We start from the raw sequence: 27,891 nt of genomic DNA on the forward strand, positions 1-27,891 counted from the left end.
TGATACATGCAGTCTCTTAAAAACAAGTTGCCGTTATTTCAATTTGCACATTCTTATGGCTGGAATTTTATTTCCGGGATGTAAAGAAAAAATGCACAATGGATTCACTCAGGTAACGCAACAAGAAGATAGATCTCTTTGAAAAAGAATCAATGTAAAACACTATTAAGGTTTAACTATGATACTGGATCTTTAAGACTGAAAGGAACCTAACCAGTATAGAAGTACTGTACTTGCCATATTTCCATGTAAACCATGTATTTATACTTGTATAGTAATTTATGACAGTGTTTACACAAAAAGCTTATAATAACCAATTATTAGTTAAAAGTATTTACAGTATGAGTGCCAATGATTATCGTTTATCGTTCCAAACTTACAGAGCTTATTATTATGTGAAGGGGCTGCCTCTTTTTATGTACTGTTTAATAAATAACCAATGCCCTCTCTCTCTCCCACTTTCTTTGACCCTGGACTTACATGACAGCTACTGCTGAGCCTGGATCAAGTAACCACCAACAATCACTGATAATATTTAAAAAAAATCTGATGATTCAAGCACAGTTGGGAAAGAAGAGCTCTTTGGATACTCCAGTGCAGTAGCTGTGGATCATATTTCATAAACTTGGGTAGGTTCTTCAGTCATTTTTGTTGTTGGTACTAGTAGCTGTAAATTAGGTATCAAACATATTGTTTGGTCATATGCTCATGTATAAGTTTCACTGATTAATTTTAAAGGTATATTTTCAAGTCACAATGGTAATAACAAGTTTTGTATATCAGCATTTGATTTGTGTTTATGATACATTAGATTGAACAACTATTATTGTAGTTTTATGTGCAATCACTTTTAGGTTTTGTTATTCTGACATGATGATGAATTCACATCAATCATCATTACCTTGAACAATTAAACAAAGTTACAAGAATAAGCCTGGGAAAATATAAGCTATATTTTCAGTGGTGACTCATGTGTTGCTATAGAAAGTAGTTCCATTTAAATCCCATAGGTAAATTGAGGGTGAGAGAGCAGTTTGGCCTTTGGCTAGGATTGGTAGCCCCAACATACTGGCCTCAAAATCCCAGTTTAGCCGCCGCTATTGTCTTGTCATTCAGAATTCATTTGATTGATTTGATAATGTTGTTTCTTGCCACCTTCTCTTGCCAGGACCCCCTTGAAATGAGATGTATATCTCAAGGGTCCTATCATGGCTAAATAAAATACATTTGATTTTTTTTTTTTAATTTAATAGTATCCTACCAAAATGTTGGCTTTATAGTATTGTTTGAATAAACAGCAGTGTGGAGTAGTGGTTAGGGCTCTGGACTCTTGACTGGAGGGTCGTGGGTTCAATTCCCTGGTTGGGGACACTGCTGTTGTACCCTTGAGCAAGGTACTTTACCTAGATTGCTCCAGTAAAAACCCAACTGTATAAATGGGTAATTGTATGTAAAAATAATGTGTAAAAAATAATGTAATTGTATGTAAAAATAATGTGATATCTTGTAACAATTGTAAGTCGCCCTGGATAAGGGCGTCTGCTAAGAAATAAATAATAATAATAATAAAATAAACAGATATAGATATTTACAACAAAAAAAACTATATATATATATATATATATATATATATATATATATATATATATATATATATATATATATATACCCAGAAAATATTAATCTTAATTTTACAAAGTTTCCTTTAGTACTTCCGCACAATAATATTTCACATTTACAAGGGGATCCCAGGGGCAGGAGCTATACAGTGACCATTCACAACACACACAACATAATACATGTAGCCAATCCGGTAACACTTTAGGTTACTTTAGGTTTAGGTATCCATTATAAGTGGTTATAAACAATCTATAAACACGTTATTAGTTATGCTGTTGATAATATGCACAAAATAAAGTTTATTATTTCTGTTACTAGTTTTGTAGCATTACAAATTACACTTTGGATACATCTATTTGTTGTATTGCACATTATTAAGCAAGACAACTTTTAAACTAGGGCTGCTAAAACAGAGAAAACAGATGGATTAATTTAAAATATAAAATACCCACTAGTCAGAGCAGGTCAGGGTTGAGATGCTGCCACTGGGCAAGAGTGTAGCTGTTTCATTAGTTCACTGAATCTTTAGTGGTTCACAGGCCACTGCTAAGCATTCATTATCAAAGATGTAAATGAAAAATCTTATAAAATGTAATTACTTTTTTATGCAGATAACATTGTCCGTTTAATCAATTAAAATTTCCAGAAATAAATATACTATCATTATTCATACTTGACTTAAAATGCCCTAGGATGTATTGATTACTGGATGTTAAATTCCTTTTCAAGGCAAATTCTCCAAGTTTAAGCATATTTCATTAGTAGTCTTATTTGCATAGTACATGTCTCATTAACACTGACATTTTATCCCCAATCATAAATCGTCCAGCCTAGGCAGATTAAATTCTACTACCGGGCATTTTCCATTATAGGTTTGAATACAGTGGAAAGCAGCCCTACCTTTCCAATATATTGCATTGCATTCCACAATGTAAACATTCTGCTGTTATTTCTAATACAGTACATATTGTTTTAACAGATACAGGCTTGCTGTATCAAAATATACATATTTTAATTAATATAAAATACATTATTTACCCAGTTTGTTGGGCTGACATTTGCATGCAACCATATGCAAATAAGAATGCATCTATTTATGTCTTGCAGGACTTTTGTTCTTTTTTTGACCTTTTAACGAGATCTGAATGAATGAGTGGATGGGGTCAGATATAAATGTGTTGGGGCAGCTCCAGATGCCTGCCAGTGATGGCTTTTCTTTGTCTGAAAACTCCCAGTTCTTTGGTAAGCGACCATTTACATTTTCAGTGGCTAACAAATCTGTTAAAAAATAGGAGGCTTTTGTCATCCATGTACTTTACTTTTATCTGAATATGATTTTAAAAAATCTCATACGGATTTTATAAAAACTCTCTTACAGAACAGTACATCAAGGTTTCTTATAAACATTGAGGCATGTTGAATTTTTCTCAATTATTCTGAAGAACATTTGGGAACGTTTTGCATAAACTCGATCAAGTGAAATGTTAATATGTTCAGCTAAGAAATAGGGAACGGGGGAACGGGGGAACGGGGGGGGGGGGCAATTACTATAAATATTAGGTCTGCAGAAAAACTAGCTCTGTAAGTTAAACAAAATAACATGCATACATTTTTTTTTTTTTTTATCATCAGTTGTTATATCATTTAACAAAATAAATGCTCCATTATAAAGTAGACAATATAATAGTCAGTTTCATTTTTCATGGAGTGGTGTCTTGAAGCAGAGGTTTGCATTGGTAATTACTGCGCCCCAGTGCAGAGCTGTAATCTGTGATCTCATGCTGGAGCTGGATTCCGGTGACAGATACTGTAACAACGTTAATTATGCTGCAAGCAGCTTGCCTGTGGACAGATTTGGCAATTACGTTATAAATGCTGATCTGCTAATGTGTTTAAGATGAACAAGCTTCAGAAAAATAGACATTGCTTATAGCAGCTAACTATAAATTATTTTTGATGATGGTTATTAGGATGTTACACCAACCAAAATGCACAATAAATAAAAATCGGAACCAGCCTAATTTTTCTGCAATAATTATTATTATTATTATTATTATTATTATTATTATTATTATTATTATTATTATTATTATTTATTTATTTATTTATTTATTTATTTATTTACTTATTAGCAGACGGCCTTATCCAGGGCGACTTACAGTCGTAAACAAAAATACATTTCAAGGATCACAGTACAAGTAATAATACAGTTAAGAGCAAGATAAATACAATGACTTTGGTTCTAGCAAGTACAAGTATGACAAACAACAACCAACATTAACAAAGTTACCAATTAAATTTAAAGCTATCGGTTTACCATCAACTAATTACACTGCCTGCCATAGCAGCTCATGGTTATGCCTTGCAGCTGAAAAAAACAACAACAAAAGACAAAGTACATTGAGCCTGTTTTTAATGGAATGAATGGATCAACCTCATGATAAACAGGGTTTCCAATATACAACATTAGGCTTATATTAATTGGTTTTAAAATAAATTGGATTATGAGATGATTATTTTTAAATACCCAAGAGTGGTGAATAGACATTTTATGAAAATAGCTTGCACATTTGTGACAATTCTTCAAAGAATTTGAATGTCCAATCACAGTTTACAATCATTTATTAAGATCAGGTTTTAGTAAATAGTCAATGCTGTATTTAATAGGGGTGTGCAGATACTCGCATTTTACTTGTAAACCAGGGAAAATGAGAGACTGGATTGTTTTGCTGAGTAATTAACCTGTTTTATTCAATAATATCTAACTATTTCAGGCAATTACTTGGAAATTGTATTGGCATAACCTTAGTATTTAAAAATGTTAATGATGCTGTTACTATCCATGCAATGGAAAAGCTTGTGATAAAACTGGGCAATGAATGACTTTTTTGATAGTATTTTCCATGATCGTCAAACGTCACCTCTTCAACAAGGGATTGCATTTTAAGATTCCACTTAACTACAATCATATTAAGTGGATTACAAAACCATTATAGATACAATTATTGTGACACATTGTTTGAAGACATTTGGTTGGTTTATATTTGATTGGTGGATAGGTATTCATTAGAGTTGTTATCAATATTTACAGTTCACACATACCTACAGCATGACCGTGCTATATATATATATATATATTATCAGAAATGCAGTAACTTAGGTGTTAAAGTTAATAAGTAATCCTGGTAACCTTTGAGCCCCCACCGCACCTGAGGAGATACTAAAGGCTGGTGGTTGGGTAACACATTAGTACATGTTTATGATGTTACAGTGGCTACAATGAATGCTGGTTTTAGATGAACACTGTTCTTGATTGAGAGAGGTACAGGGGGAGGAATAGTAAGGTCTTGAGGTACCCAAGCCGGACACATTCATCACATTCATTAGGTTCTGTCTGTCATGGAAATGGTCAGAGTGAAGCCTGCGGGAGGTAAGTAGCTTAATTAAGACTTAGATCAGTATTGACAAGTCAGCTTCATTTCCTGGTGGTGCTTTTGCCCTTTGAACATAAAGGAAGATTGCTTTACAAGAAATAGTATTTAAGAAAGGATTTAATTTTTTTTAATTTAACATAGTACGGACTTGCGGTATGAAATAAGGGAAGATAATGCTGATTTTGGTTTATTATTAACTTAGTCTCTAAATGATAATACTGTTTGTGATTTTTTTTTGTTGAATTTCCATTACATTGATTATAACCACATACCAATTTAAATTAAATTAATGCATGTTTTCTTTTTCTGATAGCTGCTGATCTGATTCATACAGTACACAAAATGGCCTTATAACATTAACAATTTGACTATAAAATATTGACAAATATATCTTCCACCAAATATTTAAAAGGAATAATATATTAATCTTACATAAGGGCATTTCCACAATGGCTCTTTTTTGTGTAGTTAGATGCAATTCTGCATTATATATTTTGAAAGAAAAGCTTTGTAAAAAAAGAAAACAAACAACAACTCAAAATGTTCCTGGCCTGTATCATTTCTTTATTTAATCATACATTTTCTTTCGTGATTTTAGATTTGCTGACGGAACAAGACAGCCCTCTGATGCATGATCCAGATGTGCTGTCCTTCCCCAACTATCCCAGCATGCAGTTCTCTCCCGTACAGCCACCTGTTGCCTCACCACCTTACTACTCCAACCACAGCTACTACCCGCAGTACCCTGAAGAGTGGTACTCCACTTCTGGAGTTTATGAACTGAGGAAACTGCCCTGTGAGAACAGATATGAAAAGGGGATAGAAGGGATTACACCTGTGTGCAAGAGGTCAAGACAGGGACTTCATGCAGGGCGGATAAAGGGGGATGAACTATGTGTAGTTTGTGGGGACAAGGCCTCTGGATACCATTACAATGCACTTACTTGTGAGGGATGCAAAGGTAGGATAAATGATATTTCTTTGCTTTTCAAAACATGAGAAATGTTGCTTGGATGAATTAAAACAATTTGACATCTTTATCATTCTTTGTTTTATTAGGCCTAAACTTGACACTTTATTAAATGTTTTGTTTCTCGAGGCCTACCAAACACTCCTTTTTTGAACCAAAAAATAAACAGGGAGAAGAAAAAACATAGAAACCTTAAGCACACTAAAGTGGAATGTGTGCTTGTTATTGTGACGCTAGTGACCTGGACAAACTATAACCAGGAAACTTTGCTTACTTACCCAACCTCTGGTATACATATCTTTATAGAGCTGTAAATCCACAGCTGCAACTAGGCAACAGGTAAATGGTTTAACAAGTAGTCGTGTTATTGGGCAGTTGGAAAGTTATTTGATCAATATACTGTATGTTTTTCAAATTATGACTCAGGTTTGATGTGTAACTAGGGCCCTGTGAAAAACAAGATTTTACGGGCTGCATGGAAATCGTGAAATTAGCCCAATACTGCGATGTTTATAATATTCTTAAGAAATAAAAATAATTTCATAATATTTTTTATTTCAAACAAAAAAGAAAAAAAATCACATTAACGAAACTGTACAGCTCTGCTATGTGCCTGCGTGTAATATTCGCCATGCACACAGTGCTGTGCAGTGATTATGTCATGTCACTATATGCAATCTAAGCGGAAAATTAAAGTACTACACACTGTAAACAAGAAAATGGATGTCTCTAAAAAGGCTAAAAATGTGTCTGCAGCAGATCACGTAAAGCAGTATCCAGCAGTTTTACACAGTGTTGGGGGTAAGCTCTTGTTCTGTATGTCCTGCAACGTTACTGTAGATCTCTACCGAAAACAGACATTTAGATTCACTGAAAAGAGAAAGGCGGAAATACCGAGCAATACTTCGACTGCTTTAAGAACATAAGAACATAAGAAAGTTTACAAACGAGAGGGGGCCATTCAGCCCATCTTGCTCATTTGGTTGTTAGTAGCTTATTGATCCCAGAATCTCATCAAGCAGCTTCTTGAAGGATCCCAGGGTGTCAGCTTCAACAACATTACTGGGGAGTTGGTTCCAGACCCTCACAATTCTCTGTGTAAAAAAATGCCTCCTATTTTCTGTTCTGAATGCCCCTTTATCTAATCTCCATTTATGACCCCTGGTCCTTTTTTCTTTTTTCAAGTCAAAGAAGTCCCCCGGGTTGACGTTGTCTATACCTTTTAGGATTTTGAATGTTTGAATCAGATCGCCGCGTAGTCTTCTTTGTTCAAGACTGAATAGATTCAATTATTTTAGCCTGTCTGCATACGACATGCCTTTTAAACCTGGGATAATTCTGGTTGCTCTTCTTTGCACTCTTTCTAGAGCAGCAATATCCTTTTTGTAACGAGGTGACCAGAACTGAACACAATATTCTAGGTGAGGTCTTACTAATGCATTGTAGAGTTTTAACATTACTTCCCTTGATTTAAATTCAACACTTCTCACAATATATCCAAGCATCTTGTTAGCCTTTTTTATAGCTTCCCCACATTGTCTAGAGGAAAACTTTTCTGAGTCAACATAAACTCCTAGGTCTTTTTCATAGTTCCCTTCTTCAATTTCACTATCTCCCATATGATATTTATAATGCACATTTTTACTGCCCGCATGCAATGCTTTACACTTTTCTCTATTAAATTTCATTTGCCATGTGTCTGCCCAATTTTGAATGCGGTCTAGATCATTTTGAATGACCTTTGCTGCTTCAACAGTGTCTGCCACTCCTCCTATTTTTGTGTCGTCTGCAAATTTAACGAGTTTGCTTACTATATCAGAGTCTAAATCATTAATGTAGATTAGGAATAGCAGAGGACCTAATACTGATCCCTGTGGTACACCACTGGTTACCTCAAAGAAACAAAACACGGTGACTTCCATATTCCAAAAGTCCAGACAGAGGCATTTTTTTGCGCAAATATCCCTTTTGAAAAATTGGACAACCAGAAGTTATGGAAATTCTTTATACAGAGTGTAGCAAATGGTGGCGTGATTCCTGTATCAGCCCAGCTGAGACGTGAATACTTTCCTAAAGTTGCAGAGTATCACAAGCAGGAGATTATGGAATTGGTTTCACAAGCTATTGTAAAGTGCTTGAGTAACTTTGATGTTAATGTTGATGTCAGTGCATTTATCTGTATATTTGCTGTTTTAAAAAAAAATAAAATCTGTAGACGTAATTTAACATATTTCTGTGCACATTCCGCACATTTTAAAGAAAATATCAGTGATTTTCACAAGGCCTTATGTATAACTGAAGCTTGATTTATGAGTACAAGGTCTATTGTATCTGCAGAACTTTACCTCAAACCATTTTAGTTATTTCATCTTAACTGGGCTATTGCCACCATTGTATTCTGACAAGTTACTGTCTACAGCTGGATACTTGACAAAACAGTAAAAGAAACCCCACAAAAAATAAGAAAACATTTATGTAAAATGTGATCTGTTCAGATTTTCTTTTGTGCAATTCATCTAAATTTAGTAAGCTTTGGTCTTAATAAAAATAAATAAATAACATGTCCATGAACTTTGGATTTAAATACTATTTGAGAATACGGGTTCTGCAGAATTATTATTATTTTCCCTGTGAAAATGTTGGATTCTTACTGTTTAAAAGTTCAACAGGACAAATGGTTTTAAAATTATTTTCTTACTTCCTCCTATTTATTATGATGAAGTACATCTGGTTATTTTTTGTACATTAATTTAGTTCTATTTTGTTTTAAGTACAACACTGTGTGTGTGTATATATATATATATATATATATATATATATATATATATATATATATATATATATATATATATATATATATATATATATATAATGAAGCAAACTGCCTGCCCTGTAATGTGATTTTGGTGACATGCTTCACTCCGTCCTTTACCAACTGCATTAGTCCCAGTGGTTGGCATAACTTTTGGGGTGTGGCCTCATTTGCATGTTAGCGTTGAGCGATTTTGATGATGCCGCAGATGGGTTAAGGTTTATTTGAAATGCAGGAGCAGCAGATCGCATTACAAAAATGGAACAGCAAGTGGTGAAAGAGAAGGAGCGAGCAAGAGAGAGAATACATTTGTATATGTTAAAAATATATTATAATATAGCTGTGTCAACAGTGATGTGGAACGTGCCTTCATTAACTTTAAGTCTGCTCTAAACAATCTATATTTATATGGAAAAAAGACATATACAGGGTGATTAAAAAGTTTACCACATCAGCGCACGAAGTCTGTACTGCAAAACAACACCTAGGAGTCATTTAAAATGATCATTAATTACACGAGTGCCCTGATGATGCAAATTGCCTCATCAAGTCAAGGGAGAAATATATAATGAAATGTCCGAAGAATTCGCCAACTTTCAATCTTTATCCACAAACCGGACTAGATCCAACCAATACGAACCATAAAAATATCTGGCATACTTGCAGGCTATTAGGAAAACAATGTAATCGATAACATAATGGCAAAAATGTGTTTTAGAAATGCTGTTTTGTACACTCATTTTATAAAGAACGTCATAGGCAACATTGTTATAAGGGAGAACTATATTTTGTAGAATGGAATGAGGCTCAATAAATACATTGGCATCACAAATAGCCAAGAGATTTTAATAAGCAAGATACAGGTGCTGTGGTAACTGGGTGGGTGATATTGTTCTTCGTTTTACCTGATGGGGTTGAAACTATCAAGACTGGTCTAACACTGAATGTTGTACCATCTTTGAAAGTCAAGTAATCAGTGATGCAATTCTAGAAATTCAATTCTATGAGTAAACTCCATGATTGGCCATGAACTTTTGCCGTGTTTCTTTGAAAGTATTGGATAGCGCTGTGTGGTTCAAATGTCATTCGAGACTGGGTATACCCATACAAATATTTGCAAACCATAAAAAAAATCACAGTAATGGAATGTTAGACCTTTTATAGGAGAAGTTGATTTGCAAGCAGGAAACCTGGAGGATCAAGGAAGCCCCTACTGCCATTACTATTGTTTGCATGTTTGCCGAAGACCTTAAAATTATATGGTTGTTTGGGAAGCATTGATTTAGTTGGGTGAACAAAAGATAAAGATTAACTATTTAAAAGTCTGGTGGCTTTTAAGGCACCAGGTGATCATCAGATTCCAGTGGAACTTGGAAAATGTTATTCAGATTTCTATTTGTATCACAACATTTTAATACCAGTATACTGCACAGGCATTTAGGCATGAAACTTATAGCAATTTATATTTTTATAAAGCAAATGAGGCACCACAGCATTCATTTTTACACTATTGTTACAGTACTTTAAATATTGTTTGGTTTTAAAATAAGGTGAAAGTATAATAAAGTAAAAGTAAAACGGATTGCAAAGTTTTACAATCCAGGTAATCTATAGCTGTAGCTATCTTCCAGGTCAACAGTGGTTCACCCCCTGCAGCACATTTAGTAAGGGTAAACAGTATTATTAATCCCTTTTCAGGATGTCAAGAAAACGCAGCTTAAATTAATCAGATTTATTTGTATCAATAAGCATCTTATTTGAATCCAGTGTTGATGACTGGTTGTCATCATAGCCTATCAAAGCTCCTGACATGTGCTGTTTTGTTCTGGCAGTGTGAATGCGATAAATAGGATGCTTTGGCTGCAAATGCTCATTTCACTGTCTGTAGAGATCTGTCTATTTGAATGCACTGCCAAAGTAGCAATAGTAAAAACAGTCACACAATGATACTTATTAATTTTCTGTTTGTTTTACCTACACACTGTTTGAGAGAAACGGTCCAAAATATACAAGAAACTGTTTTAGACAAGGTAATTATTAAGATAATTATTCAACAGGTTGAGGCTGCTACATGTGGAAACATATATACTTTCATAGAAACTGCTGATTGTTAAACTGTTTTAGTTGAAACAGATTGATCATTACCTGTACTCAGTTTTTATTGTGCGTGTTAATTGATGGCTTTCTCCACCTGTAAACTTGAGTGACACAGTGGTCTTTGATCAGTGTTGGGGAGTAACGCATTACATATAATGCATTACTGTAATCTGATTACATTTTTCAGTGACTTGTAACTACTGTAATGGTACCATTCTTAGACAGGTAACTAAATGTGGTAACACATTATATTTTATGTGAAAAATAATGTAGTTAATTTCAGTTACATTTAGAAAAAGGACTACGGTTGATGTCCTGGTTGCATTTGTGGTATGGAATAAAGATGCTGCCAATGGAATGTCACAAAAGGGTTTGCATTATGGTCTAACAGTTAAAAGATGTGGCTACCCCTTGTTCAATAAAAAAATAAATGAAAAATTGCAAAATCTAAATTGCATATAATATTTTATTATACTTTTTCTAAGCATCAAAAAATATACATTTTGGCAGGTACCTTAAAATTGTATTGAAACTTGAGCCATAATGAAACTCAAAACCATCCAGAAGAACATACTAACCAAACATGAGAGAGATCCATTAAGTTGAAGGGGATGACTATGTTTATAATGCTGACCAACAGCCTTTACACAAAAGGAATCCAAGGGGTATAATTCAAATTATAAATCATTTATTTATCAAGGAAAAGACGTGATTAAATTATAGATGTCAGTAACCCACGGTGTCTGCCATTACTCCAGGGATTACAGATGTCAGTAACCCAGGGGGTCTGCCATTACTCCAGGGTGTTTAACCTGGCTCTAGGTTGCATTTAAAGCTTTAACAGGAGCAGTCAGCTTCCCTTCTCATATTTCTGCTGAGTAATAACCTAAGAAATTGAGCTCCCTGCACTGTAAATGTTTAATGCCTTTCATTCTGTGGGTAAGCAGGTGGAAGAATGTTTAATTAAAAGTCCTGCAGCCCTGTACAATCCAATTTGAATTTATGAAGCACCTCTAATAAAGATGGATCCCTTGACACAGCAAGGCAACCATACAACACCAATTCATTTATATAGTGTCCTTCATGAACATGCATTACTGTGCAACACCAATTCATTTATATAGTGTCCTTCATGAACATGCATTACCATACAACACCAATTCATTTTATATAGTGTCCTTCATGAACATGCATTACCTACCGTACAACACCAATTCATTTATATAGTGTCCTTCATGAACATGCATTACCATACTACACCAATTAATTTATATAGTGTCCTTCATGAACATGCATTACCGTACAACACCAATTCATTTATATAGTGTCCTTCATGAACATGCATTACCTACCGTACAACACCAATTCATTTATATAGTGTCCTTCATGAACATGCATTACCTACCGTACAACACCAATTCATTTATATAGTGTCCTTCATGAACATGCATTACCTACCATACAACACCAATTAATTTATATAGTGTCCTTCATGAACATGCATTACCTACCGTACAACACCAATTCATTTATATAGTGTACTTCATGAACATGCATTACCTACCGTACAACACCAATTCATTTATATAGTGTCCTTCATGAACATGCATTACCGTACAACACCAATTCATTTATATAGTGTCCTTCATGAACATGCATTACCGTACAACACCAATTCATTTATATAGTGTCCTTCATGAACATGCAGCCCAGGGAATTTGGCAATTTACCCTTACAGCCATTTTTAAATCTACTTGGGAATGGCCAAAAGTAAATTTTATGTTGCATTTCCCACTGGCAAGGTCATTAACGATAATGAAACTAAACAAGCGAGCATTTCAAAAAGAGGATGAAAATGAAATCAAAAGAGGAAAGCTCTGCTGATTGATATAAGTGTAGGATATGAGACACTGTGTGGTAGATGTTCTAAGATGGGCCAGTCGCAGCGCAAAAACATTTCGCAAAGTATACATTTTATCGTATCTACTACGAGAAAATATGTTAATAAAGAGAGCTGCAATATACTAATTTAATATGTTTGCGTCGAGATCTCTAGCATTACAAGAGTTGTGCGATCTTTTTTTTTAATAAATAATGAAAGTCAGTTTAACCCCATCACATTCTATAGTGGGGACCCCACCTTCACCTCCAAATAAAAAAGGTGTTTCTATCAAAAAGCTTTTTGTAATCATACAGCCCCTCGCTAAACCAGACATGTTTGTCCGACATAAGGAGGTGTTGGGTTTTAAAAAATACAATAAAATTGCACACACATACATTTATAGTGCTCAATGTATTTTAAATGTATAAATCATTGTGCTGAAATAACACTAATGTGTTTTGGGCAGGCTACACATTACATTATGGAAAAAAATATAAATCTGTACTGTAGTGAAATCAAATGAATACCTAGTGCACTTTCTTTTTACTTTAGCCTGTAGGCTACTGATAACACATTGGTGTACATTTCGAATAGAAGATTATTTTAAATTGAAACCAAATGATTTTAGCATTTTTAAATTATTATTATTATTATTATTAACTTGGTGTACTTACTAGCCTAGACAATTAACATAAAATAGATCAAGGCAGACAGTCAATTCTTGTTAATACGAATTTCAAGGGATTAGTAACACATTTTGCATTATACTACTAATTCATATCATGAGTAGCCTATAAGCCAAATGTATACTGTAAGTTTTTATTTAAGTTAAAATGTGCACAGTTACAAACAGCAAGGTAATAGTTACAAGAAAATGTAATTAATAGGAAAGAGGTGTCCTGGAAAATGATGCAAAAGTAAATTTTACCAATGAGGAAAATTAATCATATATCCAAATTAGGTTTCTTTAATAGAATTTGAAAACAGATCCAGTGCCTGTATACATCAAAAGGGCTAAATCACCTGATAATGTCATATTTTTGCTGATAAATGTTTATTTTTTACATTTTTTTATTAATTCATCAGTATCTCTTCCGCAGGTTTCTTCAGGAGGAGTATCACAAAGAATGCAGTGTACAAATGTAAGAATGGCGGGAACTGTGAGATGGACATGTACATGAGGAGGAAGTGCCAGGAGTGTCGACTCAACAAGTGCAAGGAGATGGGGATGCTCGCAGAATGTAAGTACAGCAGAACTGACTTAAACACTGAATAAAATACTCCCATTCCAGCGATACAGGATGATGGTACAACTCGTGGAAGCATGCAGCAGTTATGAAAGTAATTGCAACTAATGACCATTAAGGGCTTGGCGTCTTCACCCTGCTGGATTAGTATGGGAAAGTCATTAACATAAATAAGAAGGTACAGTAGGGACTGAGGTTCAGAGATCAATTGACTGCTAAGACAAAATGATATCTTCAAATCTAGCACTTCTTACCACTTGTTCCTGATAGTAGCCCTCTTTGCTGCAGTTCATCAGTAGCTAGACAGTTATCAACAAACATATGTAGAGCAGGCTTGGCTGGCTCTCACATGGCTGTTAATTCACTGCTGATGGTGGTTTGGCAGCTTGTGGGAGCTGCTGTTTTATACTGTATGAGAGATACATGTTCTTCACTATTCAGCACCGTTAGATCAATTGAATAGACCACAATTTGTAACATTAACATTATTCTTTCATTTTAAATGCCATTGTTTTAGCCGCCTTCATAGTTGTAGTAATGAAAGTGTTAAATGCTAGTTCTTTTCTATTCATAATACTGTAAGTAAGAAGCTTGGGATCCCCCCCCCCCCCCAAAAAAAAAAGATAAAAACCAATACATAGCAGCCAACAGGAAATTAACCTATCACAGTGTCTGTTCCCTTCTCTTGTATATCCTGATTAGAAGATAAGAGATGTAATTAACTCTGGTCTGCGTGAATGAAAAAGAAAAAGTGAAATCTGCACACAAAATAATTTACATAGGCGGAACATCCACATTCCAGGCCACCTGTATCAAACAACTGATCTTAACAAATTAAATATATATATATATATATATCATTTGTTAACATTTTGCAAGGGGATGCTGTGTCATTGTTCTAGAGTGAAATTCAAATGGTCCTTTATTATTGGAGCGTTTCGCTTGGAGCCCTAAGCTGTCTTTTTCAGCATTCAGAAATGGCCAGTGAGAGCTGGATAAGGCTAGGATAAAGCTGTACAAAAGGCAGATCAATTTACTACTCTTGGCATGGGCCAGATGAGATGAGCCACAATGAGTGTTGCTATTTGAAGCTGCCAGGCAATGGAAACACCAAGGGCCTTGATTGAGCTGCTCATGTTTCTCATAAATTGTACATCAGAATTTTTATAAATATTGTAGGTGGCAGGCATTTTGTAGGCCTGCACTTCAAACACTTGACAGGTTTCAAACAAGGCATGCGGTCTGGAGTGATGGGGTTATTTTTGGACCTGGCCTAATCGTGTAATTCAGGGAGGGTGGTCTGCAAGGCTTACATTATGAGATAAAGAGCATGGATGGCCTTGATAGAACATAATAGCTAAAGGTTTTCTTTTGTTTTGCCACTGATATGTTATCTAAAGAGTTTTGATGTGTTTAATGAAATTGTGGTTGATAATTGTGGTTAGGTTATACGCATCATACACATGGGAGGGGTCATACGCAAAAAACACTCTTATCATATAATAATAGACATATCCCCTCAACTCAACACCACACGACCAGCATGGTTCTTACCTTTGTATACCGGTAAGTTAGTGATCAGCAGATGTGTCACTACTCTAGAGTAGTTTTCACTACTCTACTGTGCAGAATAAATGAATTTTTTTCTATGTGTAAATTTCGTGACTTTCTTTCTATGCATCGTGACGCGGGTCATTTGCTAGGAAATCGGGACTGTCCCGACAATATAGGGACTGTTGGCATGTATGTTTTTCTGACAGTTTGTTTTTCTGCCAGGATCTTAGATGGAGTTCAAGCCTTCACAAGCAGGCTGAAAAGCTCAGGCCATTGAGGCTGTTGCAAATGGATCTTGTCTCTTTTCAGGAATCACTGTCAGCAAACTCTATAATCTTCAGAATCCTGATATTACTAAAGCAGTTGACTGCATTACAGTACATAGTTTTCTCAGAAGACAGCATGGACACATATTGACAGCCTTAGTTATATTTAGCTACTGGGTGAACTATACTATAATTGTATTATAAAATAGTTAATAAAATGATTTTCAGTCAGATTCAAGCCCTGATATGCATAATGGTTGACATTTATTTTGCTCGCAGCAAATAACAAAACTAGTGATCAGTTTGTGTAAATCATCTTTTCGGTCTTGTATAAGAACTATCTGACTAGTCTAAAATGTGGTATCTGGCTTTTGTGGGTATTCTTTAAACCCTGGGTTTCAGCACTAGATTTGATTTGCAGTAAAAGCAAGTCATTGTCATTTGCAGGTTTGTTAACAGAGATACAGTGCAAGTCAAAGAGACTAAGAAAAAATACCAAGCTGTCATCTGATGAGTGCATCAGGGAAGAGACTGATGGTGCTGATGCCAAGCAGGTCACATCCACAACAAAACCTTCAAAGGTAATGGTTATTCAGAGGACAGAAATCAGCTGTTTAGTTTTCAGAAAAGCCATATTGCTGTCATAGTTATTACATTTTTAAAGAGACCCTTCCTGTATCTTATCAATGCAATAAAAATGTTATTCAGCTTTCAGTGGCAGGCTTCTATTTGTGGTTCTATTTGACTCTTTCTAGTGTGATGTGTGTGACATGCTTTTCAATGCAGTGCCACTCACTGTAATGCTTTATTTCTTTCAATCGAGGAGAAGGTTGAACTCACCCAGGAACAGTTAAGCCTCCTCAATTACATCCTTGATGCCTACAACAAGTATCGCATTCCGCTAGACATGACCAAGAGCCTTGTAAGTTCCAAAACAACTTCCTTGTCAGGTGTGGGTGTAACGATGCACTTATGTCATGATATGAAACTATTGCAATATGCAGGCAATAGTATCACGATACATGTGATGGTCCTGATGGGCTATTTGTATGATTCATAAATAAGATGAAATGATTTTTTAATGATGGACTATTTTGATTAAAGACAAAAATAAAATGAGATACGGAGAGTATGTATTCATACACGTATTATTCATTCAAGAGTCATACGGTTTTGTATCACAATACAAACAATACATACCTACATACCTATGATTCGATAAATCCTATAAAGAAAGTGAAATTAATTAAAGATTAGTATAATTAATGTCCATGCCAAGCATTGGACATTGGATTTGTAGATAGAATGTGATATTAAGTGAACGTATGGTTTCATCTGGGTTAAAAAATGACCCCCCCCCCCCCCCCCTTATCCCGGTTTTACCAACCTTTTAAGATAATTTTTCAATTTAATTTTCAGCTTCAAGAGCAATTCAGTGCTGATGAAAACTTTATTTTACTCACTGAAATGGCTACAAGTCATGTGCAAGTACTGGTGGAGTTTACAAAAAGGCTTCCAGGTATTTCATAGCATCTTTACAATAAGTCAAATAAAACTATTTCTGCACTGAAATGTATAAGGTGGATGTTATAAGAGCTTATATTTTTCATTCTTGTTATGCCCTTTACATTTTAACAAACTTTTGTTTTTAACATGTAGTACCACAGTCCCTCCTATTAGCTGTGCAGCTCTAAATTGGAAATTCATTTCACACCCCGCCTTGCCCTTACACCCTGGATTATCACCCTCAAAATCAATAGAAGTCAAGAGCACCAAACTCTCTAACGAAATGAAAAAAGGAATTACATTACATTAATCCATTATGAGTTATTGTGTGCCAAAACAATTCGAGTTAGAACAATTCTACTAGTAACTGTACAGCGGTTTCAAAGGGACCAGTATCAGACCTATATGGCACTAACTTTCATTGAGTACATAATGTACCACTATATAACTAGTACTATATAACGTTTCATAATCATTAGAATTATCTTTTCTATCTTTTATCTATGTGCTGTTATTGTTTTTTTATGCTGCAGGTTATTCCGGGGCACATTTTAAAAGCGTTCACTCCTTTATTTTTATTAACTTCTATATTTTTTAAATGGAAAATTATAATTTAAGGATTACAATTGATCATTGAGAGTGCTCAAAAGACCTTTCATTATGTTACTTTGTGTTTCTTGTAATGTTTCGTAGGATTCCAGTCTCTGGACCACGAGGACCAGATTGCTTTGCTAAAGGGCTCCGCAGTAGAAGCAATGTTCCTTCGATCTGCACAGATATTTACCAGGAAGCTGCCGCATGGGCACAATGAGGTACTGGAGGACAGGATTCGGAAGAGTGGTATGTTAATAAATGATAATAACATGTATAAATACTCAGGAATCAATGAAGGTTAAATACTTTCAATCTAATACATAAACCTAAGGATGGTACTGTTATAATAATACTAATAACACTACTAATACAAAATAATTAAATATATGCAGGAAGGAACTACTCAGTTTGTAAGTTACATTAGGATCCATACTAGGGATGATACCATAACTAAAATTGTTGAACAACGGTATCTTCTGAGGCACATCCTTCTATATAAACAACATATATAGCTACTTTTTTTTTTGGAGAGGTAAATTATGTTTTTAATTTTGGTCATAAAAAAGGGATAATAGCATTGCATTTTACAGTAAACTACTGTATCAACAAACAAGTACATATATAGACAATGATAAGCCTAGATAATAAAAGAAACTCTCACCAGCTAATGGCGAACCCCCGGACTAGGTATACATATATCATTCCTGGGAGAGTTAATGGTGGGGTTAACACATAGATCTACTCAAGGAGATACGGCTGGTGCATAGGGATCATTACAACTCAGTAAAAACACGACAGCAAGCTCTGTGGCATATTTAGCTTGGTTTTGTGTATTTGCGTCTGGGATGCTGTATTTGATCACTTCCATTAGTTGTTACCATGATAATCAGTCTAGAGAATGTGTTATTGCTCTACATCCAGTAAAAATAATGACTTTGCTTAAAATGTTATGTTGCTTTACAAACATGTACATTAAACATATCACTCTCCGATTGGTATATATATTATATGTACAAAATAATATATGCTCCCCTCTGACATAAATAATTCACCTTTATTCCCATAAGAAGCAGGACTGTGCAATAGTGTGAAAACAACCAACATGTACTTCAAAATGAATGAAATCTTTAGCAACCAGGAAAAGCTATGAATAAAAGAACATGAATAAGGCAAGCAACGTGATGTGTTTCCTAATGTTAAATGAACACTTCGCACCAGAGGGGCTATATCAGTTCTCCAAATAAAAAAAATAGAAACATATCAGCTCTTCTTTCAGTATGCTGGCTAATAAAATATTAAAATATGAGCTAATATTGTTCCGTCTCTTGAAGGAGCTAGCACAAGTTGGCCTACAAAGCCCATGCTGCAAAATGCATACAACTGTATTGATTGTTTTGAGTACAAAAGATGTGTTTAATCCTGCTGTTTTCTTTAAGAGCATGCAAACGACAAATTAGTCACATATTTCCCATATAATATGGAATTGTAGTAACAGTCTACCCTAGTTGACACTTTAGACGGCCTGCTGTCAGTTTTGGGTTTGTGATTAACAATTTCAAGCAGCCGTTTTTTGAATGCTCAATATTGACGCAGTGCTGTACATATACTGCGATGGTGATACAAGTGTGAAGGAGCAACAACACTAGCACACCTTACAGGAACATTTTAACATTAAAAAATGATTCTCAGAGGCTTGTTTTCAGAATTGTGAGCCAGTGTGCAATAATTTACTGCAATTTACTCTAGTTTACTTTAACGTTCTGGAATCACTCCCAGTTGACTGTCGTACATTTCAACGACAATGCATGCTGAGCATATAAGGAAGAAAAAAAAATCTCACACATACTGGTTGTTATTTAGGGAGCACTTGGTTGAGGTTTTCTCACTTATACACCCCTTGTTGCTAGGGAGAGAGAACAAGCCCAGCAAATTAAATTACTCATTACCATCCAACTTAGCTTAAGACGGGGGCATGAATTATACATCCAGTGGGTAAACTAAGACACTGGGAAATATGAATATTTAAGAGGAACAGTCTTTGTTTTCTCGGAACATGGTGTCAATTACAGATCCCCTCAATAGAGGCCCTATCAAGTGATCTTTACGGGTACAGTTTCATTCTTTTCGGAGACAAGGTTGGGTTTCAAGAAAAGATAGGTATGAGTGAAACGGGGGGCCCTTGACACCAGCTGCAGCTGCTTCAGTGCGAATAAAAATAAAGGCTACCATTTCTGAGACTCATGATTGACTGAATTGAATACATGGAAAAACATCCATTGCAAAACAATCACAAGAGCGCACCTGGGCTAGATTCACCTCTTCTAGGAAAACCGGAGCGCGATTTCACCTAGCTCCCAAATGAACTAGGTTTAATACAGAATTAATACTTTAGGAGTAAAAAAAACTGATCCTGAATTTGTGAGTTTGAAGGCAAGTACAACGCTGTAGAACTACTGTTAACCGGATAGTGCGTCTGCTTGTTTCTTTATTCTCCTGTGTGGTTCATGTTGTTTGGTTTTTAGAGTATGTACAAATTCAAAGATCATTTGCACAATAAATATGGTAGATAGTGTGTACACAAAACATTTTTGGACTAGTTTCATATATCAACTTGTCACATGGTGAATACTGAATAACACTGTAAACCTGTAATAAGAGCAGAGTGCGCTTTTTGTGTCTTGTCACCATGTGAAAGCTGTTTGAATATATTTAAAAGTTTGCCTAATGTTTGTACTTGAACAATATTAAAACGTAAAAGTAATTTCTATAGAATTTATAAAAGAAAATGTGACCCCTGTACAGACAGAGAGTCTTATACCAAGGGTACTATATTAATATACGACTGGACAGGCATTAATATTCACTTATAATGTCACCTTTTCTCAAAGAAAAAATGCTCTAGAGATATCATTGTTTTAATCATGACATCAATGGCACTATTATCACCCTGCCTCTATTGTTAGCTTGTGACATTTTTCAGCTGTGAGAGACCAAGTGCTGCCAACAGTCAAAGCCTCTTCATCTGTCAGGCTTTCCACTTGAGGCCTCCTTGTGTATTATTTATGGATTATCTTCCGATCGTCATGAATTTTAAAAACACTCTTGCTGTAAAGGAAACGGTACCTATCTGCTGGCGACCTTTCCAATGTGTCTTTATTCTCATGCTGATTCACTGACTGAAATGGTCTTTTAAGATAGCCCATTTACTATTTCTATAGGAGGAAGCAGCCTGATTGAGAGGCTCTGTTTACACCCATATAGTTCTTTACATGAAAAAAAAAACTCTGTTCCAAATATACCAGACAGACACAAAGGCTTTCCAAACAGGAAGCCTTTCATATGTTCATTAATAATGAAGCCTAATTAGGTCTTGGATGGAAAGAACACAGATCTATATACATTCTTGTAACTGAAGAGTAGATTGATAGAACATGTCTAATGGATAGCTGCAGAAGAAACTCTTAGGTGAAGCATCTGCAAATGTCAGAATTCATTGTAGAATTGTTTAGGATTTGATCATTTGGTTACAAGTGAAAACGCATTGCATGGTTATGTTGTCTATAAATCCAAACACAACTATTGTGAATCTACAGCTCTGGCCAAAAGTTTTGCATCTCCCTATAGAATTAACTCATATTTTTCATAAAGTCGAATGAGGCCTTCGGGATAATGTTATGTTAACATATTGAATTACATACCGCTTTGTAGTTTTCCATATTCTTAATGAAAAACTGACAAAAATTGAAAAATGTGACATTCGAAATCTAACATGAAATACTGTACTACTATTATGTCTTCCAGTAGACTTGTGTGATATCATCCAGGGTTTTTGTGACGTCATAAATTACGAGAACCAGTTTTTTTTTTTTAAGTGTTTTACAGTGCTGTACAGACGTTCTATGTCGTTATCCGTTTAGTTTCTCTGAGATACGAATGTACCAGCTTTACATCTTTTTTTTAATATATATACACTTTTTTTAATTGTCTCAATCCTAAAATTATAGGCGATGCTAAATTTTTGGCCATAGCTGTAGCAAGCTTAAATGTATCCACCATTTTTCACAACATTTTACGGTAGTTTTAACTCCATTGTAAAGCCCACCTCAGCGTCTTCACACACACACACTGTTGGCATGTGAAATGCTAACTGCAATTGTAGACAGTTGGTTTTCAAAGTCCTCTCTTAATTCAGTAGACAACCCCATCTGGTGGTACCATCAGGGAGAAGCATTTAATTTCTGAAACAGTAACTCAAAGTCTATTAAAATTTCATACTTCTATTAAGTTGTCAAGAAAATCATTGACGTCGGCGAATTGGTGTTCATTAAAAATAGATAGCATATATATTATCATCCATACACAATAACAGTAATAATAATAAAAAATGATTTAAACGCATTGTAGGGCTGTAGAATCTGTAATTATAAAGTTGTAATTATAATTGTGGGGTATCGTCCACAGCAAAATATAATGTATTCACAACCACAGTGCACACTTCTCACCTCCAGTCACAGGAATTAGAAATATATAATTATAAGTGCCAGATACTTAGAATTTGTGACCCCTGTGTACCCACAAATTACCAATATGTAAGGTACGTTGATAACGATTTCTGTTCATTTAAGTAGCCTAAAATTACATGTTTGTAACATATTTAAATGCACAACAACGAAAACTGCATTCATCTACATGTAATTTTAGGGTACTTGAAAACTGAACAGAAATCGTTATCGACATACCTTACATACCGTATTGATAATGCTGTGCTCATTTTTGCACAGCATAGTCCTTTAAGTCTTTTAACTTAACCCTTTAGCTGTCACTCGCTGAAGCTGATTTTATAGGAACAAAAAATCTACAGATTCCAGTTACTGACGCTTTGTTGAACAACATTTTTTTAAACCCCCACACAGTTATGATACTCTAGAGTCTATACCAAATATGTCATATACATTGTTTTAATTCCAAGTCTATTTAACGAAAGATGTTAAACAACATAGATGTTTATATACAAACAACATAGAAATACTGTATATATTTCATATTAGTACTGTATTTCTAAACAAACTATTGGAAATGTATATTTTCTTGTAACAGTTTTTTTAAAAGGAAAAAAAAATACTAGAATGGTGTTTACACATAAAATCACATCAAAGTTTGCTCGCTCACTAGGGGTGAACAGTAGAGGTCACAAATTCCAAGTACAGTATCTGGCACGTACTGTATCATTATACCTTTCTAATGCCTGTGTTTGGAGGTGAGAAGTGTGCTCTGTGGTTGCAAATACATTTTTTGTTGGTGTGGAAGGTACCGTTTTGTACCGTTTTGTGCCAGAATTAAAATTTCAACACTGGAAACTTACATTAAAACTAAATCTAAGAACTCTGGACAGAAGCATGTTTCCAAGGGTGGCCACTATTACAAAGAGGCCTATGTACATTTGCGATTGTTAACACATCTGAGCGGCATACATTTCTAACCCTTGGTTCAGGTTTGTGTAGACACCACAATGTGAAAGTAATCATGTAAAAAGGCACAGTCTACCCTAAGTGCTATTCGTTTGTAAACAGTATTCCTGTGCTATAAAAAGTGCTCAAATAGTAAACTTTTAACAAGGGGGCCTGTATAGATATAATACATTGTGACCCCCTCCCCTCCCCCTGCCTGCATTGACATTTCTTGTCAGGACATTCCCCCTTCTGTCATCACTCAAAAATATTTTATTTTTATTTTTTTAACACAGGGTAGTTTGATTGAATCAGTATTTTAACAACTGTTTATTGGCAGGGTATAGTAAGTTTGAATCCGATATACTGCCAGGGTTGCCATCTGGCTGCTTTATTTACTGTTTTGCTGGTTCCTGTTGAAAAGATTGAATGTGCCGTTTTTTTTATAAGCACAGTGATTGTGCAGGGATGGACAGGCCTGCCCTTTTTATTTTATTTTTTATTCTTGCGTATCTGTTAAAGATTTAAAGCTTTTAAAACAATAATCGACTATCATTAAGTCTATTACGTTCCCTTTTTAACGTACCGTAGTTATGTATACGGCCTATCAATAGTGGATGGTGTAAAAACCGGAACCGGACATAATTAATCGGTTCTCATTCCCAAAATGCAATATAATTAATTATAATGCCGTTCCGTGTCCGTCTCGTTGCGGTGTCATGTGAAATAGTGTCTGCTGCGCATGCTCAGTGGAGACTGGATGCTATTTCATATCTAAGCCATATATACTGCAGTGCAATAGTGTCCAGAGGGATCTTTATTCAGCACAATGAAGATTGTTTATACATTCTGGAACATTATCATCTGTTTTATTTCTCTGTAAAAATATATATATATATTATAAAAAAACATAAAAAAAATAATCTCGTCTGAACGAAAACCCGATTTTTAGGCTAAATTTTTTCCTTTCTTGATTATATTTAGAAAACCACACATTATTTTACTTAATCTTTTAATTAAAAAAAAAATATCTTATTTAAAATAAAATTTAAAAAAATCACCTGAATTTGGTAATAATTTACCCAAAAAGTCAGAACCCCTAGTCATAATTAGAATTTACTCATGAAACACCATTCCAGGATAACTTGAAAACAGAAGGCAATTAATATCCTAACCAAACTGACAACCTGTTACTTCTCCGGTTCAGCTAAATATTAACTACATGAAGATGACATTATATAGAATAATATGTGTGTGACCTTTGTAAATGATGCATGATTCATGTATCACTAACCCATAGATTTTAATGAATAAACAGCTAACCCAAAAGGTTTTCAATATTTTAACAGCAGCTAGCTCAGTTTGAGTATTCTCATACAATGTTAATGTGAGCTTGAAATTGATTTATGAAATACTGCCATGAGGAAAGGGGCAGGGGGTGGGGGGAATGAGTGCTTCTTGATATATTTATTTAAGTGAGAATGACAGACGCTTTCACGAGGTACTTCAAATGTTATTTCTGAAGATGTCAATGTACTAGTGGTTACTGAACAAGGGTTATGTAATGAAGACATTGTTTTTTTTCAGTAATTAATGACACACCTTGATGAGAATAATGGATCGATAGAACCAAGCTTGTAGTTCATGAATACGTACTGACTTTTTATATTTCATGGTAGGAACTATAAACCTCCTTTCAGCACTCAGCTGGTCCAGACATGTACCAAAGCATACAGTACTTAGTTCATTTTAAGGTCATCATTATAACTAAAGCTAAATACAGTAGACATTGTAGAAACTTGTATCTCGATTTCTGATTCGAACCCTCAGGACATTAAGACAGTAAGTGAAAGAATATGCATTGAGTGCATGCTTATTAAGGGGTATGCAGGGAGGGTGTAGTATGGACTGGCCTTCCCCTACCCTCCTCAAGTTTCACGATTGTCTCTTACAAGGACAATATTGGGTCAGATATTTGTTTAAGTAAGTATCTCAGTTGTCTATGCTGTAAACAAGATTAAGAACAACAGAGATTGGTGAAATAAACACATAAATATTAGTCATAGTCATGAGTTATTTGAATTGCTCATGCTGATGCAGACAAACTATAATTTTTTTTTCTGGCATAAAAAAAAATCTTCAGAAACTCTTAAAATAAGGTCAACAGGATATCAAAGGACTTTATTTGAAGGAAAGAAATATATGAAGCAGGTCATCTTTGAAGAGAACATTCTGATTGACAAATAATCATGTATTGACAGTGGTTGAACTATTAATAATATTATAAAACTAGAAACAAATGGCAAAAAAGTCTAGCTTGGTAACCCTGCCTCCATTGTGATTTTTAGGGCTGCATATATAAGGTATACTGTATTTGTAATATACAGAACTAAATGTAAAAATACTGAACATTATTCTAACCATATTAACTGACAGCACACTCTAAGTGATGTCCTGAATAAGCGTGTTTTTCCTGTCTTTTTATTTGCTTGTTAGGTATATCAGATGAATACATCACCCCAATGTTCAATTTCTACAAAAGCATTGGAGAGTTGCAGATGACTCAGGAAGAGCATGCTCTTCTTACAGCCATAACTATCCTGAGTCCAGGTATTTTATAAACCCTCTGAAACAGTCACAATAAACTTGTATTCCTTATATATATATATATATATATATATATATATATATATATATATATATATATACGCAATATTTGATACCTTCATTCAATTCCAACATAATTATTATTTTCCATATTGTATATGAATAATGAACATAAAATAATATGAATCTTTATCAACCAAAACTATTTTTAAATTGCATTTATTTTTTTTATTTTTTTTTTATAAAAGTTGGATTGTGAAGCTACATCAATACACATAAAAACGAATTGTAAAGATTATATTTCATTTTAAAACTTTGGTTTTCTGACATTTGATTTATCATTGCCTGTTCAGATTTCTTACCCTTATGTACAAATCTCTCCATGGTCTTGCCCCACCTTATCTGGCTGTACTGATCACCTACTATGTTCCCTCATGTCCCTTACGCTCCGAATCCCTATTGTCCCTCTTGGTCCCACCTTTGCCCTGTGCCCAATCATGTTTTCGTCCCTTTTCACTTCTTGCTCCCCTTCATTGGAATAAACTCCCACTTGCCATAAAAACAGTCACCTACACTATGTAGTTTCTGTTCCTCCCTCAAGATGCATCTCTTCTCCCTAGCCCATCCTGTTGATACTCCTGGTCCCTGACTGCCTGTTGTGACCCTGCTTGCCCTGACCCTGATCTAGCCTCTGGCCCTCTGCTCTCCTAAAGCAGCAAATTTGTATCTCATCACCCTAGCCCAATAAACTTTCTTTACTCATTTGTCTTGATTGTACCATTTTGTTATAAGTTTGTAAAGAGCCTTGGCTAAAGGTGATGTAAAAATGTAAATATATAAATAAATAAATAAATAAATAAATTCAGACACCTCAATTGTGAATTCTGAATTGTCCAACTTTTACCATTTATGTATGCTAGAATGTTTTCTGATACCCACAGACTGAATCACCTTAATTTAATAATGAAAACCTGAGTGTTATATTCAACAATTCCATTATCAACAGCACTTTTTAATTGAACATAGCTTCAATACTAATTGCGAAAATGACTGCAGCCTCTTATTCTTTTTAACAGATCGTCCATTTGTGAAGGATGTATTGTCTGTAGAAAGACTTCAGGAGCCTATGCTTGAAGTTCTACACACGTTCTGCAAGCTGCACCACCCACACGACCCCCAGCACTTTGCCCGTCTACTGGGACGCCTAACTGAGCTACGGACATTAAACCACCACCACGCAGAAATGCTGATGTCATGGAGAATGAATGACCACAAGTTCACACCCCTCCTCTGTGAAATCTGGGACATGCAGTGAAGTCTGCAGGACCTCTATTTCCTTTATTTTCAGTATGATTTTCAATGCTGTTTTGAAACTACTGCTCTCTTTCTGTTATCCTCATACTGGGCCAAACAAGAATATTTTCTGGTACGAACAGTAGAACAGAACACTTTTTAAATTAAAAGAGCTCCCCTTTCTCCCCATATGTTAGCCTGTATGCAGTAGCTTTAAAAAATCCACTGTGCATTCACAATATATTAGAAAACCTAGTGTTTCACTGGTGGGGATGGTAGTGAACGCCGCTTTAACCAAACCAGAACTGTCATTCCATTAGCACCCCCTTCTGGAACAAACAAAAAACTGCAGTTCCTACTCTGATGGACAAATACAGCCTTTGAAGGACATTGAAAATTGGTTTACCAAATCACACCTAAGCCTATTCAGCTGTATGATATGTTTGTATTATATCCCATGGTGAACTGCAATATAACTCACCAATGTATGGCATGCTGTGTGGTCAGTTTTCTTAACTTACTATTGTAGCAATCACTTTTATTGTAAATCCACATAACAGAA

General features: G+C 34.9%; 1 protein-coding gene across 4 annotated transcripts; it reads left to right on the forward strand.

Annotated features, from left to right (window-relative positions):
* The first annotated feature begins 475 nt into the window (after positions 1 to 475).
* On the forward strand, positions 476 to 27,891 carry LOC117419660 (bile acid receptor-like). Of its 4 annotated transcripts, none has more exons than XM_058986194.1 (10): positions 476 to 629; positions 2,728 to 2,862; positions 5,653 to 6,015; positions 13,916 to 14,056; positions 16,330 to 16,463; positions 16,706 to 16,804; positions 17,302 to 17,401; positions 18,082 to 18,228; positions 25,926 to 26,039; positions 27,113 to 27,891. In XM_058986194.1, exons 2-10 carry the CDS (start codon positions 2,766 to 2,768, stop codon positions 27,349 to 27,351), a joined length of 1,434 nt encoding a protein of 477 aa, XP_058842177.1. In that variant the 5' UTR covers positions 476 to 629; positions 2,728 to 2,765; the 3' UTR covers positions 27,352 to 27,891. The 4 variants fall into 4 exon arrangements, with proteins under 4 accessions (XP_058842177.1, XP_033888534.1, XP_058842179.1 ...); XM_034032643.3 differs by having other exon boundaries at positions 16,709 to 16,804; XM_058986196.1 differs by lacking the exon at positions 2,728 to 2,862.

This window comes from Acipenser ruthenus, chromosome 14 (assembly GCF_902713425.1).
Source record: "Acipenser ruthenus chromosome 14, fAciRut3.2 maternal haplotype, whole genome shotgun sequence".
Classification (NCBI taxonomy): domain Eukaryota; kingdom Metazoa; phylum Chordata; class Actinopteri; order Acipenseriformes; family Acipenseridae; genus Acipenser; species Acipenser ruthenus.

What these genes read in the sequence shown, in the direction of transcription:
- LOC117419660 (XM_058986194.1), top strand. Translation starts at nt 2,766, where the DNA reads ATGAATGAGTGGATGGGGTCAGATATAAATGTGTTGGGGCAGCTCCAG. An exon ending in TGAAAACTCCCAGTTCTTTG is followed by an intron (nt 2,863 to 5,652) that starts GTAAGCGACCAT and finishes TCGTGATTTTAG; the next exon opens with ATTTGCTGACGGAACAAGAC. An exon ending in TAGACATGACCAAGAGCCTT is followed by an intron (nt 16,805 to 17,301) that starts GTAAGTTCCAAA and finishes TTTAATTTTCAG; the next exon opens with CTTCAAGAGCAATTCAGTGC.